The 16,309-nt window shown below is 35.8% G+C and overlaps 1 protein-coding gene across 2 annotated transcripts in view; it reads left to right on the top strand.

The window, feature by feature from the left end:
• The window catches only part of LOC112055887 (protein bunched, class 2/F/G isoform-like), a 204,447-nt gene that overhangs the window by 96,743 nt on the left and 91,395 nt on the right, over positions 1-16,309 (top strand). The window contains exon 2 of one of the 2 annotated variants that reach the window (XM_052882753.1): positions 8,024-8,152. The exons of the other annotated variant lie outside the window; for it this stretch is intronic. Within the exon in view, the coding sequence (XP_052738713.1) occupies positions 8,024-8,152 (129 nt within the window). The remainder of the gene's footprint in view (positions 1-8,023; positions 8,153-16,309) is intronic. 2 annotated transcript variants of the gene reach the window in all.

The following is a 16,309-nucleotide window of genomic DNA, read 5'->3' as shown; positions in this document are numbered from 1 at the left end:
TATCGTACGTAAAAGTAAAATCCGCGTTAGAGTGGTATTGCTTTTGGTATTTGGTTATTTTATTATTATTATTATTCTTTACAAGTTAGCCCTTGATTACAATCTCACCTGATAGTAAGTGATGATGCATTCTAAGATGGAAGCGGGCTAACTTGTTAGGAGGAGGATGGAAATCGACACCCCTTTCGGTTTCTACACGATATCGTACCGGAACGCCAAGTCCCTTGGCGGTACGTCTTTGTCGGTAGGATGGTATCTACCCACGGCCTAAGCCTCCCACGAGCCAGACCTGAACCAATTAACAAAACCTCAAACGGCCCAGCCGGCGATCGAACCTAGGACCTCCGTCTTATAAATCCACCGAGCTTACCACTGCGCCACAGAGGCCTGTTTCATATCAAATGACATACACTCAATAACTACCAATGTTCGTAAATACTACTACGACGATTGAGTTTTTTTTTAACTCTTTCTTTGAGTTGAGTTGAGTTTCTTTGAAATACAAAACAGTTTAACTGGAATGTTTACATTTATATCAGGATAAAAAAGTGCAGCACATAAATATATTCAATTCTCCTTAGCCTAGTAAGCTAGGATAGTACCTAGCTTACTAGAATGTAATTCAGCTTCATAGTGGGAAAGCGGATTTATCCTCTCTGCTACCAATGTTACCTTTTAATATCCATGTTCGTCGATGAAACTGCGCGGCTTGTACGTCCAATAATAATTTATATTCCAGTGGATATTTTCCGCTGTAATTTTGGTTCTGGACCTATGCCACGTGCGGCATACCGGTGTGACACTGTTATTAAAATTCATGAAACGCGATTAGATTGGATGGTATTTTGCACGTGCGTCGCTTATGGTTCCTGAAAATAAACACCAAAAATAATCACGTGAAGAAGTAGTGGCTTTTGGATGATGTGCAAATTAAAAATGATTTGTGGGTATGAGTGTCTCATTTACCTCTCATGCATGGTTTTTAACTACCTACATATTATCAACTAGCTGACGCCGCGTTTCACCCGCGTGGTTCTTGTTCCCGTGTGAATATGGGGATAATATATAGCCTATAGCCTTCCTCGATAAATGGGCTATCTAACACTGAAAGAATTCTTCAGAACGGACCAGTTCCTGAAATTATGATTGAGATATCATAAATAATGCAAGCTTTCTGGTAGTGCTGTGGTTCTCAACAGAGAGGTCCTGGGTTTGATTCCCGGCACGTGGCTAGTTACCATACTACTGGCAAAGACGTACCGCCAAACGATTTACAGTATGATGCCGCGTAAAAACCGTCAGAGGTATGGGTGAAATAAACTTGTACCCCTGCAAAGTTAACCCGCTTCCATCTACGAGTAAGACTGCATTGGCTCTTAACATAAGGTGAGATCGCAGTCAAGGGTTAACTTGTTGAATACTTAAAATTATTTACAACCTAATCTTAACATGATCTTTGACCTGAATTGAAAAAAAAAATTAATTGTGTTCTCGGTATTTGACCAAGGTCTGCTTTATTATTCTATCTCGGATTTGACAGTGTCTGTAAAAAGGCTAAACGATTGATTATCTGACTTTCGCAACTTTGCAACTATGGTGGTTTTATTTGTTTTTCACTTTGCACGTGTAATTCTAAATGATTTCCGAATTCTAAATCTTAATATATAAATGCAAAAGGTACACGGAGATCTTGAAAACAACTTGACGTACAAAGATGAAATTTGGCAGCGAGGTAGTTTACATTTAGTAGACGTCTGCTGAGAACGGATATTGTAAGAAGGCCCGATTAAGGAGATCTGAGGGCGGACGAAGTCGCCGGCGTCAGCTAGTAGGTATAAGCGTTGCTGTAATCTAAACATGCACATTAAGAAGATCACAAGTTAAAAAGACTTTATTTTCAGGAGAGCTTTATACTAATACTAGCCGACGCCGCGCGGTTTCACCCGCGTGGTTCCCGTTCCCGTAGGAATACGAGGATAATATATAGCCTATAGCCTTCCCCGATAAATGTACTATGTAACACTGAAAGATTTTTTCAAATCAGACCAGTAGTTCCTGAGATTAGCGCTTTCAATCAAACAAACAAACTCTTCAGCTTTATAACATTAGTATAGATTTCGAAATGCGTATGATGTTTCCAAAATTTTCTAGAATACAGATCAAAGTAGTACTGAAGCTGAATTGAAGGGCGATTGTTACAGCTCTTATCACTGCCAATAGGAATCGTTGATGATTCAAAATCACCTTTAAGCCTAAGTGATAGAGATCAAAATGTATGTCCCATTCGCTGTTAAGGTCAACATTTATGATTTACAACGTTTTCATTTTAAAAGTAGCTTAGTCACCAATACAAAAGCTGGTTGTGCTATCGCATGGTTTAGGTTAAGAGAGGCTATTGTATTAATTCTCGTAAGTGTAATACTATCGTATATACATATACAAACATATTTTATTATGTGAAAGTTCTTTGTATTATAATATCGTAGTATTTGTGCGTCCAAATAACATAGCCACATTATTTTAAGTAAATGGATACCATAATATTAAATAGGGTCAACCTCAAACGAGTTATTTCTTTCCTCTGCATTGGTATAAAAATAAAGATAATTTAAAAATAACAACAACTGCAATAAGGAGAAATCTGAGCTTACATAATTCATTTTGAACTTTTATGGTAGCACAGCTCGCCCACTTTATCAAGGATTATTACAGTGGAGTTACGTAAGAAATATACATAATAATTATGATTAATGTATTTCTTTGTCACTTATACTAGATGCTTAAACACCATTAACTAATAATAATTTATTTATTTGCTAAAGATGGATAATAACAGATGCAATAAATACAATTCATAATAATTAATGGTGCGAACATGACTTGCCACAAATGAGGCGTTCAAATATTTTCAAAATCATATAATATAATATAATATAAATGTCCAAATGATTATGATTAGTACATGTCAATTTAATTGAAAATGAAATTACCATAACTATACCAATACTGAAATTCTAAAGTAATAAAAAATAATAAAATATTTATTCAATGTGTATGTTAAATTGGAAAATAATAAATTACTGGAAATTTATTTCATAAATAGTATTTTAGCTGAGATGGCTCATTATTATTATTAGTAATAATATATAGGTGATCTAGTTATTTACATATTGACAAATAAAACTAATTGTAACAGAAACATACCCGAAGTTGTTAGAGACTTCTCAGTTGCAGTTTACAGTTCTAAAGGCCGAACCACATTCTAGGTTATGAAGTATAGATACTGTCGTTAGTTATAATTCTCATAAAAACACTAAAGTTCTCCGACCCACAAATGGAATCCGTCTGACAATCTAAACCAGGCATATATGCTACTGGACCAAGATGTTGATTATGTAGTCTTCACGACTGCAACATTACCAAGTTCTAAGGAATTCATTTATTTCTGTTTTTCTAACGCCGCTACAACCTGTTTAACTGACCTAAAGGTCTAACAAATCTAGCATTTGTAGTAAACTATAAGGATAAACTTAATTGATATTTTTGTTCTATAGAAAAACTACTACTATAACTTAAATGCTATAATTGCAGATGATATAGCAGTCAAGGACTAACTAGTCATGCAATAAACAAGTACCAAACGCAAAATATGTGACCTTAAATTATAGATGTCTCAAAACAACAAAAAATGTTTATAAGCTGCAGCGATTGCCCTTTACTAAAAAAGACAAGAATGTGAGAAAAATATCGTATGTAAACAGCAATAAATTGTACTGCCAACACCTACTATCCAATTAGACACAATCAATTTATCGGTTTTCAAACGATGTAGACAATTTTATTTCGTATCGCGCAATGTCGTTTCCTAATTTGAAAATTTGTCAGAATGTTTTGAATTCCTATGTAACTTTTGCGAAAGCTTTGCGCCATAATATTTTGCAATGATGTGCATAACTTTTTCTTCAGTATGAATGAAAAACGGACGATTGTTATCCTTGTTTTTGATATTGCTAGAAGATAAATTGTGGATCTCATTTGTTAAGTCAGCGGTTTTGAATAGTTTTTTTTTTATGAAAAGTACTTAATTTACATGTCTCTGTCATAAAGAAACTACTGTAAAGGCTTACCAGCATTTGATATTTATGAAACGATAAAGTCCTTCAGGCTAAGCTATTTAAAAATGGTTTTCAGGATTTATAGGGCATGAATGTTTATGACCGTCTTGCGTGTTAACACGAAATGTCGTTCGGTTCCATGGATTCCATGACTCATTTCAATTGTAACCTATGTAATCCAGTGCGGTGTTGTGTTGCAGTACAATAATATCTTTATCGAGCTATCAATCATCATGACAACACAGAATACTTCTGTGCAATTAACTGGGCAATTCCGCACAGTTTTCCTCGTGTTGGACTTCAGTCTCACCAACTGTGACTTAATTGAATTGGACGTCTTTCGAGGAAGCAATTGTAATTTTAATGAGAAGTTTTTAGTATTAGAAACAAATCTGTTTTGCAGATATACATAATATGAAATTTGTAAGCTCCGATAATTTATTTCATATAATAAACAACAATCATGAGTAGGTACCATAAATACCTTGTTAGTATGTTCCGTTTATAATGACAGATTACAGACCATTGTCTACAAGTCGAGCGATTAGATTTTTAATTATAGATATTGCCGTTTCACTTTCATAACCTTCGCCAATGACCTTGTGCCCACCGGAAACGTGTGTTATATTTAGCCAAATGTTGTGATGCAATGTGTGTCATTGCTTTTTCAAGACTCTTCATTGATTCTTGGCTTCATTTGCTACGCGCGCCGCCTTGGGTACAGCTCCAAATATTTAACTGCAGTGTCACTTCTACTCTTAGAATATAACCGTACGAGTCCCAATTATTTAACATCGGCAAAATGAAAACAAACATTCACATATGTTTCTTTGAAAATAAAGTTACATCTATTAGATGTGGCATGTAATTCTCTCTAACATTACGATTGTTATGTAGATAACGAGGAAGATCGGAGAACCCATGACAACAACACATATCTCACATACCATGTGTAACGTTGGCCTTCATTCTATTATGAGACAAACACAAAACTTATTCAGAGGTTGTTCATACGAATATATTGTTTATAAACACACGCTAAACGCGCAGTCCTTCGCGGAATTGTAAATAACGTTATACTACTGGCGGTAATTAAAGCTTAATTTGCATGTACATTGGCGAGGTCGCACGACATCGGTCAACTGCGACACTTGTGTCACACAGAAGGTTGTGTGGCATTTCCTATTATACACCGAGTGCTTTGTGTCTTTCATATGCTCGTACAGTACGGAGTAAATCTGTAACACTGCTTTTATGATCTATTGAGACACAGCTTTGAAAGTATTGTCACTAACATTTCTTTTTTCTCATTAATATTGAGTTGATTTCTTTATTTTGTCTGCATAAAAGGCTGCCATCAGTTTATGTCAAATCATTTAAAATGCTCTTTAAGTCATTGCTATCTCAGATCATATTTCATCATCATTCGTTTTTAACTTTACTGCTTTGTTAGGTTTGAACAATGCGTTTTTTTAAGTGACTTCAAGCACAGGTCACTACAGGTCATGCTTTTGAAAGCTTTTCGAGATGTTAAAAAAAATCTTTCGTCACGATACGAGAATATTTACGAGAATCATATAGTAAGTAATGAAACTTTAAAGCGGTTTCAACACATCCTTTATTTTGCATTCCGCAATTTGAGTGACACTAAAAGTCTGAGGAAATGGTTTTTATGATCAATTTATCACCGGCTTGTATAAGGACAACTTAATAATAAAAGAAAATGGCGTCACTAAAGATGCATAAAGGTTGTTGTTTTAGACGGTATACCAAATATATTTAATTATTTAAGTTCGAGATTATTAGCATAGTAGTCGAATAATCTAAACTTTGAAAGTTTAAAAATATTCTTCTTATCAGTTTAAAGATAATTAATTCATTCCTGATGTTTATTTTATTCGATTAGAATAAAGTTGCGAGCAATATGCACTGTTATGAATGTCCTTTGTTGCGATACAGACTTCCGCCAAAAATGTGACCTCACCGTTAGTGACGTCACCATCTGTTTGACTAAAGCAGACCGATTGCGGAAATTACATTTTATGTATTCAACGTTGGTATAAACTGATAAACTGAACTCATAATTTAGACCTATTTTCAGGAAATATTTTTTATTGTCTTTACTTTATTGTTTTTTTTATTATATCTTATTACTACCTTTAAAAGCCTACTCAGGTCAGTTGTTAAGATCAAGCAATATCCGTTTATAGTGCCGTGATTGGTAATGGACAGTAAAATGATAATTTAAAACAGTAATTTTACCAAGTACTGTTGCACAAACATAATAAAATTTACCAAGATAAGAAATAATATTATTTCATGTTGGTAGATTTCTTTTTATCTCACTAAAAATAACTGAGTGTGAACCACATAAAATGGATTAAAAAATTATGAAGCGAGAAGCGAGAATACCTGTTACAATAATAATTACCTTCTGTAATTGCTCGGGTTTTTGGCAGCCGATAGCCCATTCATACTTCACTTGTTTGTTTGACTCATTTCTAGCACTGGCCTATGGCGTGGACATTGGACAACCGCTAATTGCGTGTTTTCGCACTCTGTAACTGTCCGACAGATTTCTAGACGGACTTCCTACCAACTATTTGTGTGTCACGGTAGGACTGACATCTGAATGGATTGCTAATCATCACTTTGCTCACTTTACGCATTGAATTCAATTCTGAAAAGGCTTTTTGGCTTATATAAATAACTTCAAGATAAATCAGAAGATTTATCTTGAGTTTAGTTTTATTGAATCTAAATGATTAAGGCTACCAGCTATTACTGATGAGCGGAAGTGAATGTAAAGTATAGGTAGGATCTCACCTGATAGTAGCAAACTGTAGTCAATTAACTTTACTTAACCTAATAATGTCTATGTAAGGAATAATCCTATAATGTTTACCTAAGTTTGTAGTGCAAGGGCTTGCATGCAAACTGATTCAGCAGATGACAACATTGAACACTGTCTTGGTGATGGCAGATGATTGAACACTGTCTTGGTTTTTATTGTATTAAAATTTTGAAAGACTAATGAGACCATATCTGGTTTTGTTTTGCATGACAGAAATGTCACTCAAAATGAACCATAGATTGCTTGCTTGTGTTACCTAATGACAATGACACCCTCGAAGCCTTGCCACTAACTAAACAACACTGCTTTTATGTAATTCTTCACCCCGCTGAGAATGATCTGCTTAGCTCGGCTGTTTTACATCATATTTATCCAACCTTCCTATTCAAAAGTATTTTAACTTGGCGGGATATATTTCTGTGTATGTACGTCAACTTTTAACATAGCTGATTAGTGATAAGATTGTTGGGTATATTGTTATCTAGGCTAGTTTCGTGATAGTGTATCGATCCTAGTTCTACATTAGCGGCCTTATCTGCTCCAGTATTCTCATCATTTAGTACCATAACCATTTACGTTTCGAATAAGAAGATTATCGCACCTGTAGTAAATCACTCACCACTTGACAAACAGATATTTAAAAATCGTGTAATTAAAGATAGAAAAACCATATTTTTATAAAAACTATAGTTCCTTTATGATAAAATGTAGAAATGCATACACAGCACACTCATAATACTGCTTTTTAGCGACACCTTAAGACAGTCAATGCAATAATTACTTTTAGATAGAGCATCTAATTGATTGATATAACGTAATAACGGTTATATTGAAATGAAATGTCTTCCAAAATGCAGATCAAAAACTAACGGTAAAAAGTGAAAATTCTTAGAAAATTAAAATGTAAAAAAACAGTGGTCTTCTTATTTGAAACGTATAGCATATGAGATACAGGAGTAACTTCCGAGTTAATTGGAAATTGGAGCAGGTAAGTACTGGTTTCGATCGGCTAGCTGTCCGCTAGGGTTGTGGTGACGTGGTGATGTGTCGACAGCATCAGCGGCTTGGCGTTGGCGCTGGGCGGCAGCGGCAGCGGCAGTCCAACGGCGGTGGACGCGAGAGGATCCACCGCGACCTCCCGCGCGCCCTCGCCTCCGCCCTCTGAAAGACAGCAGCTTACCAGGTAGCATCGTGTTAGGAACGTTTTAGCTATACGTACTGATTTAATTTTTTTTTAATGAATACTAGCTTTGTGATATGTTGAAGAGCTGCTTTTGTGAAACGTTTCCTTTTCTACAGTTTTATTACTTCTTTTTTCATCTGTGTCGTCAATGTTCTATGTTGGTGAAGAGAATGTTTTAATTTATACTGTTTCTTAAGCCACGGTTCCATTCTATGTCACTTACAACAATGCAATGTTATAAAAACGATGCATTATCATCATTTTAAGATTTTCTTTCAATTTCTCATGAAATTTCAAATCATTATAATCATGATATTAATATAATATTCACGATTTTTAACAAAGCTAGTATTTGGTCAGAAATATCATCAAGGTGTTGGAGCTTTTTTAAATCGTTATGTGGGTCCGGTTTTGGTTCTTGCAAGTTCTTTTTTTGCTTATTCTTAAATGTACTGCATGCCTGCTGTATGTATGTGTATTTTGGTTACGTCATGTCGTTTTGTGTCATCTGTATTCTGTATGTTTATATTACATGTCAATACTTTTGTGTAATGTGTATAAATTTCGGCGTAGGTGGTAAGTTATTACATATACTCTTTAATATACCTCTCGGGTGGAGTACATACAAATTTATTTGCAGTCTTAAGACAGATTGTGTGTAATTATCCTCATGCCGCCAATGTCAATGCCACACGTTAATACAAATGACTACCATTTCGCCAAATAAAGCACTAATGACAGTTTTTAGCATCTGCCTTAACGATCACATGATGAAAATGAGCGGGCCACTAAGGTTTAACTTTATGTATATTGGAGAAACTTAGACTATTACACTACTTTTGAAAAGAGTTAGTGTCAAATCTTAAAGATTTCTTCATATCATTACGGGAGCTAATTAGTGTAGTGAGAATATTGAAAAAACTTTCATCATCATTATATCAGCCGATGGACGTCCTCTGCAGGACATAGGCTGTACTGTAGGGACTTCCAAACATCACTTGATCACATTCCAGCGAATCCCTGCAACTTATATGCAAAAAACGTTCATATTTATGTATAAAAGCCATAAAGAAATAAGTGCCATCATTCAGAATGCTTCAATAATCTACACACTTACACATCGTGGATGCCTTAAGCGCATCACTGAAACATCACGTGACATCCTCTTAAACGTTAGTGACGGCTTGTCGCTCTTCATCTGTTTTGACGTAGGAAGATCTGTTGACAGATCAATACAATGTTGCCAGCAAATATTTGAGAATGGGGATGTTTTAAACAAATTAAAATCTCAAGTAGACAGCATACTGTAATTTATAGGATACTTGAGATGTTAGCTAACATCTGGCGTGTGTAGTGGACTTTGATCTTTATGTACAACATTATTGCCTGCAATAATGTTTTGCTTATTTATTTCCTTCTTTGACTACACATAGACAGACTTACCTATAGATGCAAAGAGCATAATATGGAAATTAGAATTTTGTAACAAATTCAAACTTATTGTTTGTTTGTTGTTTTTCTTATTTGTAAAATATTTACTATTGCCCTTAAATTCTTGTTTTGTTTATTTATAACTTAATGTGTTTAATACCCTGTAATGTATAGAGTTACAGAACTGTTTAGATTCGTGAAGCTAAAGCGACATTTATCTTTGTGAAGCTCTAGGTATGCATAAGAAATACACAGCGATGTAAATGAATTAATAAGTCGTAACACTTTTGATACCTACTTCAATAAATATCATCTAAGTATTTTGCGTTTAAATGGGTGCATCACGATCAAGTCGGTAAACACCTATAATGCAGTTCTGCAATTAATGGACTTTAGTAGTTTAGGCAGCATTTTAGAGGCTCTACGTATTTTGCTCTTGTGTTCATAATTCGGGACTTAGCTAAGTGCTTATGTCATGGTCCAAGAATAGAAGGCCGCTGTCAATGGGGAGTTATTGCGGGTTTTTGCGTGAGGTCGTTGACTCCAATTTGGATGTCACGGCAAGGATGTGGCGCGGCAGTGCGCGCTGTTGCGTACATACACATACCTACCTACTCATATTTGTATGTGGGTACATGAGTTTTTTTTTTTTGCGAAGTGAAATGTGAACACGTTTGCATGTCGAGTTTTATTTTTTGTTGGTGGCTACGTTTCTCGTGTATTTTTGGACAAAACACACTCGAAACAGACCGTGTAGGTGTCGGATGTCTAAGTTTTTTTGTACGCTCTCGGGTCATTACTACGCGCTGGACAAATTAAATTAAATCATCAATTTATGTTGCGAATATACGTATCTTTTTTTTATACTTATACTTTTTTTATACTTTTATTTAACTGGTAGCTTTTTAATTTTGTAAAGAGTTATTTTTTTTGTAGTACACAGTTTAGCACTACAATATCACTAGTATTACTGTATCTCTAAACTAGGTAGATAGGTAGTCTCCTGTATAAAAATAAGTCGGGTTTCCCTTCCTGACGCGAACCGATTTCCACGGTTTTGCATTCGTTGGAAAGGTCTCGGGCTTCGTGAGGTTTATAGCAAAGAAAATTCAGGAAAAAATTCAACGTAGGGTAGGTAAGGTACGGGTAGGGTAGGGTTGGGGTAGAGATAGTTGACAGTTTACATCAAGTTTCACGCGGACGAAGTCGCGGGCGTCCGCTAGTTAGGTATAAAAATAATGTTTTGAAGATTTAGTGATGCGTGTAGTGTTATCTTCTTCTATGGTATTTACGTAAAATAAAATAATAAAATATATATAATGAAAATGTATTACGTCACAGGTTCCATTTAGGGATTTGTGTATAATTTGGATACTTTGTGGATTCTTTACAAAACCTATGACGGTTTTAAAGTTTCTCAATTCATACATGCATACATTTGTGTGAAAGAAACTTTATCTCTATAACGCCTCACTGACCGTGAAGTTGTTATGTACAGTTAACTGTAGCAAAAGAACTATTTAATTTTAAGTTTTAACTATTTATCTAAAAGCGCTTATATGAATATTCATAGCTTTTAATGGTTTAGGTCTGTTAGGTGTAACGAGCAATTTTTAAATCTAACAGTTATGAAACTATGATTAACTATTTTTTAAAGATCTTAAAATAGGTATAGATAATATTCACAGTTGGTGTAATTTAAATCTAGCTAAAAATAAATACCTATAATCCAGGTCCAAATCGCTTAGCGCTAGTGTAGCATGGCCTTCATAGATAAAAACTTTACTTGGTTAGGTATCTAAATGTTATATTAGAAGAAGAAGTAATATCACATCAGTTAGTATCTGTTCGCTGCTGGACATAGGCCTTTACAAGAATCAATCTTCCATGCACATTGCTGTCTTCCTTGTTGAGTTGAGGGACTTGAAGGGCATCCTACGCTGCATTTACTGGTTGTTAGTGGTTTCGCTTCCAGACTCAGCGGCCGTCTGCTCTGTCTGAGCTGAGCTGACCTTTGCGCTACTTTGGTTATTTCGATAGTCTAAATGAAATTTACATAATTATCAAAATTATGATGTCTTTTTCTTATAGGCCTCCCGCCTAATATGAAAGGTAATTTGGAGGTTTGACCCACCTAGCTACCATGAGGGTTAGCAGGCTTAGAGTGATACTGTTTTCACTTTGTGACAATCATTATCTGATGATCATAATAATGACCGGAACCTGCATAACGCAGCAGCATCTGCTGCTAATAATAATTTATTTAAATAACGAATAAAATTGAAAATTAATTACACTCTCGATCAAGACATCAATATTCTCTTTCAGTGCGTTTTTATTTGAGACACCACTCGAGTATATTTGCAGACAATCGGTTTTTCTTCCCCAATTTTACCCCCCCACAACTTTTTAATGGCTCCAATTTACATCAACCATGTCTGAGAACACTCGCGCATAGGTCTTCAATACAAAAAAAAAATTAAATCCCTTCGTGCGTTCGGGAGATATGGTGCTACAGACAGACAGACACGTCAAACTTATAACACCCCTCTTTTTGCGTCGGGGGTAAAATATGTGTATATTCATATTTCATGGCCCGACGGTATCGCACCCAAGGACCCCATAGTCCAACGACACATTAGCTACTCGTATACCTATGAACGCTATCAAAACTGAATCGCTTTTCGGCAAACATTTCACCAGTAGGGTTGGAGCCATTACGTAAGTAACATCGATTATTTTCACCCCGTCCACGAGTACCTACAGCACCCCGTGCAAGGGTGGATTGTAAACAGAGTGGCTTTTATGTAGCGACTGTGTAACCACAGGCGCTTGGGGTTGGATAACGAACGTCGGGGTTGCTACGAGGACGTAGGTATAGTTTTGCTACGACGTGGCGCGATTTTAGCGATTTGTTGTCAACGAGAGGTGGCTAGGTGGCTAGGTACTGTCCGATGTTACGGGAGCTTATTATTATTTACAAGTTAGCCCTTGACTACAATCTCACCTGATGGTAAGTGAGAATGCAAACTATGATGGAAGCGGGCAACTTGTGAGGATGAAAATCCACACCCCTTTCGGTTTTAAAGCTAAATCGCTTGGCGGTACGTCTTAGTCGGTATGACCTGGACCAATGAAGAAAACCTCAATCTACCCAGCCGGGGATCGAACCCAGGTCCTCCGTCTTTTAAATCCAACGCGCAAACAACTGCGCCACGGAGGACGTCAAATAGTCTGCGATATAGAATCCGTTATTTCGTTATTTTTAAAAATGTCTATTCTCTAAATTAATTATTATTTGTCTTCTTTCCGTATGTCTTCAAGTCCTATCTGATATCCTAAGTAGATTTCCAACTTCGTAAGTCCTACTAATTTTATAAACGCGAAAGTTTGTATGGATGTTTCTTTACCGCCGCTACTACTGAAGCGATTTGGGTGAAATTTGGAATGGAAATAGATTTTACTCTGGATTAATAAATAGGCTACTTTTTATAACAAAAAAAATCCATGCTTTCCCGAAATTTGCGAAAACCGATGATTTTGATAATATGAATGTTTGTTACTCTTTCACACCTCGACTACTAAACCGAATTAGCTGAAATTCGGTATTGAGATATATTATAGCATGGATTAACACAAAGGCTTTTTATCCCGGAAAAATCCATGGTTCCCGAGGGAATTCCCTAACTAAAAAAAAACTAAATCACTCGGATGAAGTCGTGGGCGTCCGCTAGTAATTATAATTGTTGATCATCTACTTCGGCTGCGTCTACTTTCCGGGATGAAAGTATCTGTTTTTAAATCGCTTCCAGACGAGTATCGTATATAAAGCAACTGCCTCATAGAGGGATATTTAACTATTTAGCAGAACGACCTAGACTTTAATAATACGAAATAACATTTACCATTCGTCTGACCTTAATTATCTGAACAGCTATTCTGACATGACCTTATATATCATGTGCAATAATCAATAAAATAGATAATATGGTTAAATAATTGTACAAGAGAAACCGGTTGTATCTACTAACATGAAATTATATCAGTCTCTTTAACCCAATACCGTTACAAAACTAATTGATCATTATCATAGAAATAGGTAAATCAAATAGAACCTGTTAATTGTGGGCCTGACGAAACAGGTAGTATCATATTTTGTTGTCAATCATGGATCATAAATGACTTACTGATTTATCATATATTCAACCATTATTATAGGTAGCTATAGTATTGGTGCATAGCATAGCATAACTTAACAAACCTCTTTCGCACTTTACTTATCCAATTATCGTGAAATTGTGTAAATAAGTTGTTAGGAATACAGAATAAAAAATTAAAACCCTGATTTCTATGTCCTGCCACCAACAGTTCAACTAGATAATGTTAGTAATACTTAAGTCACCTGATTTCGTATTCACTATTTGCTAACAAATCAAAATTGAGATAGGTAAAAAATGACACTCGGTGCTAACTGCTAACCTAATTGATATCATAATTAATAGCTAATTGATATCATAGAGTAGGTAGATAACAATGCTTAGTTGCCATGGGGATGTTGTATGTTATCAATGGGCATTACGGAATACGGAAAATGCAGTTGTTATTGATGTGATGTTAATTATATTAGGTAGCTTAACATACGTAATTACGGAGTGAATTGGCCGACAGACCAGACGAACGCAGTTTATAACACACACATTAATTGTTATTTAATCCTGAACGACTTCGAAAACTATGATTAGGTTTTCGTTATTTAAATGCATATTTATCCAGGAATGTTTTAGTACACAACTTGAAGGTGATTCATTGTGTATAATTTGATAAATCTGATGATCTCTCATAAGACGAAACTCATTCATTGTTAAGCATATCTCCTGAAAGAGCTGGTCCAGCGTTCCATATGTTCTTAGGATGTTTGCCCTGCGATATACTAATTATGTAAAGGTTACTAAAATAAAGTGAGGCAACTGTATAAAAAAACGTTTTCTATTAGTATTCAGTAGGTACGTAGTTTATTTTTTGGTATTTAAGACCGAATAAAAACCGTAGACGAACTTTTTTTAGAGCACGCAACTTAAGCTTGTTTCCGTTTTCTTATTTTGTTATGCAAATCATTTTTTACAACAACCGCTATACACATTTTGATATGACTCATTATCACGTTACTAGTAGTATCTACTTGTGCCTACTAGACACTGAGGCGGCGTATTTCTACTGCTACTATCGACAAGCTTTACTCATTTGTTTAGACTTTGTCGTTCCATATTTTATTCGGTAGAATATTTTATTGATCGTGTCACAGCTTCAGGGAAGTATTACGCCGATTTAATAATTGCATACTGACAAAGCATCGCTGTTTCGATCTGAGGGCTTAGTGGCAGTTTGATACTGTGACAATCGCGTTAACGTAAACGCGAATTTATAAGGAATTGAAAAAGAGCCATCTAGTGGCACTACTGCACAACTGTTTCAATTCCATATAAATTCGCGTTTACGTTAACGCGATAGTAATAGTGTGAAAACTCCCACTAGGCACACTGATCTTGTTACTCTTACTGGTGCATGGGAATTAACATGTTTCCATTGTCAACAACCGTTTTGCCAAAGAGTAGAGCCAATAAAAGCTATTGGTAAAATTATTGTTTTAGCAGTTTCAATGGCTTCCCAGAATAAAACCTACTATTAACAACTATTGAGGTAAAGTAAAATAAAATTATAGTAAATAACTAAAAATTCCACGCACGAGGGTTTTACTATTGAGAATTTTAAAAAATAAACCCAAATATTTTTTGGCTAATCTGGTGCTAGTCCTGGACATGAGTAATACGTAGTCGAACTAGGTTATCACAAGACCAACAAAGCAGTCACATGGTGTATGTACACATTAGTTCCAACCCTGCGGCGGGGTGGGGATACGAGTATGTGCTAGACTGACATCGTTGAAGCAACGTTGCGGCGTCACACTGCCTGCGGAACCGCCAATGCGGCAAAATATTTGAAGTGCGGAGCCGCAGTGCATTGTACGTTTACCTAGTATACCGTAGAAAAAAAACATTTAGCGCTCTTTTCGTGTGTACACTTGAGACTAAATTAAAATTGTTTGGAAAAGTATTAACGGCGGTTCGAATTATTTGAATAATGCCTTCAATGACTTTAATGTACTTGTAACCTTCAAATAACTTTGTGTATTCGTATTACGGTTAAGAAGACAACTATTAATTTACAAACGTAAATAGAATGTAGCCGATGCTATGGTCGTCTGCCACGCAGTAAATAACAAACGCGAACAGTTTAAGTGCCAACGTCAGCGATTTATTTAAAAGTGACTTAATTAGCACTTGTAAATCGCGATTTGCTGTACCCAAATAGGTTCGAAGCGGGCCCCGTTACGTGCCGCTCGGCAACTGGCGTGGAGTTCGATGGCCGGAATAAACCTCATTGTAGTACGCGGGGTGAGATTTTTGGGGCGGTCAGTGGGGGCGAAATTTTTTTTTTTAATTTTTTTCCTCATATAATTTTCACACTATTGCATAGCTCTTATCGCGGGCTTTGAGCGCGGCATCCGAATCAAGAAATTCCGTAACGTAAATAAACCTAACACACAAGCCGTGCATCAAGTTAACTCATTTCGACGATAACATATCAACTCAACTGGACAAGTGGTGTGAAACTAAGGGGCAAACTTATTTAACCAGAGTTCGATTCCAGCTCAACGTAGACATTTTT

This window comes from Bicyclus anynana, chromosome 1 (genome assembly GCF_947172395.1).
Source record: "Bicyclus anynana chromosome 1, ilBicAnyn1.1, whole genome shotgun sequence".
In the NCBI taxonomy this organism is placed as follows: Eukaryota; Metazoa; Arthropoda; class Insecta; order Lepidoptera; family Nymphalidae; genus Bicyclus; species Bicyclus anynana.
The sequence above is the reverse complement of the archived record's forward strand: the minus strand, read 5'-3'. Positions and strand labels throughout refer to the sequence as shown.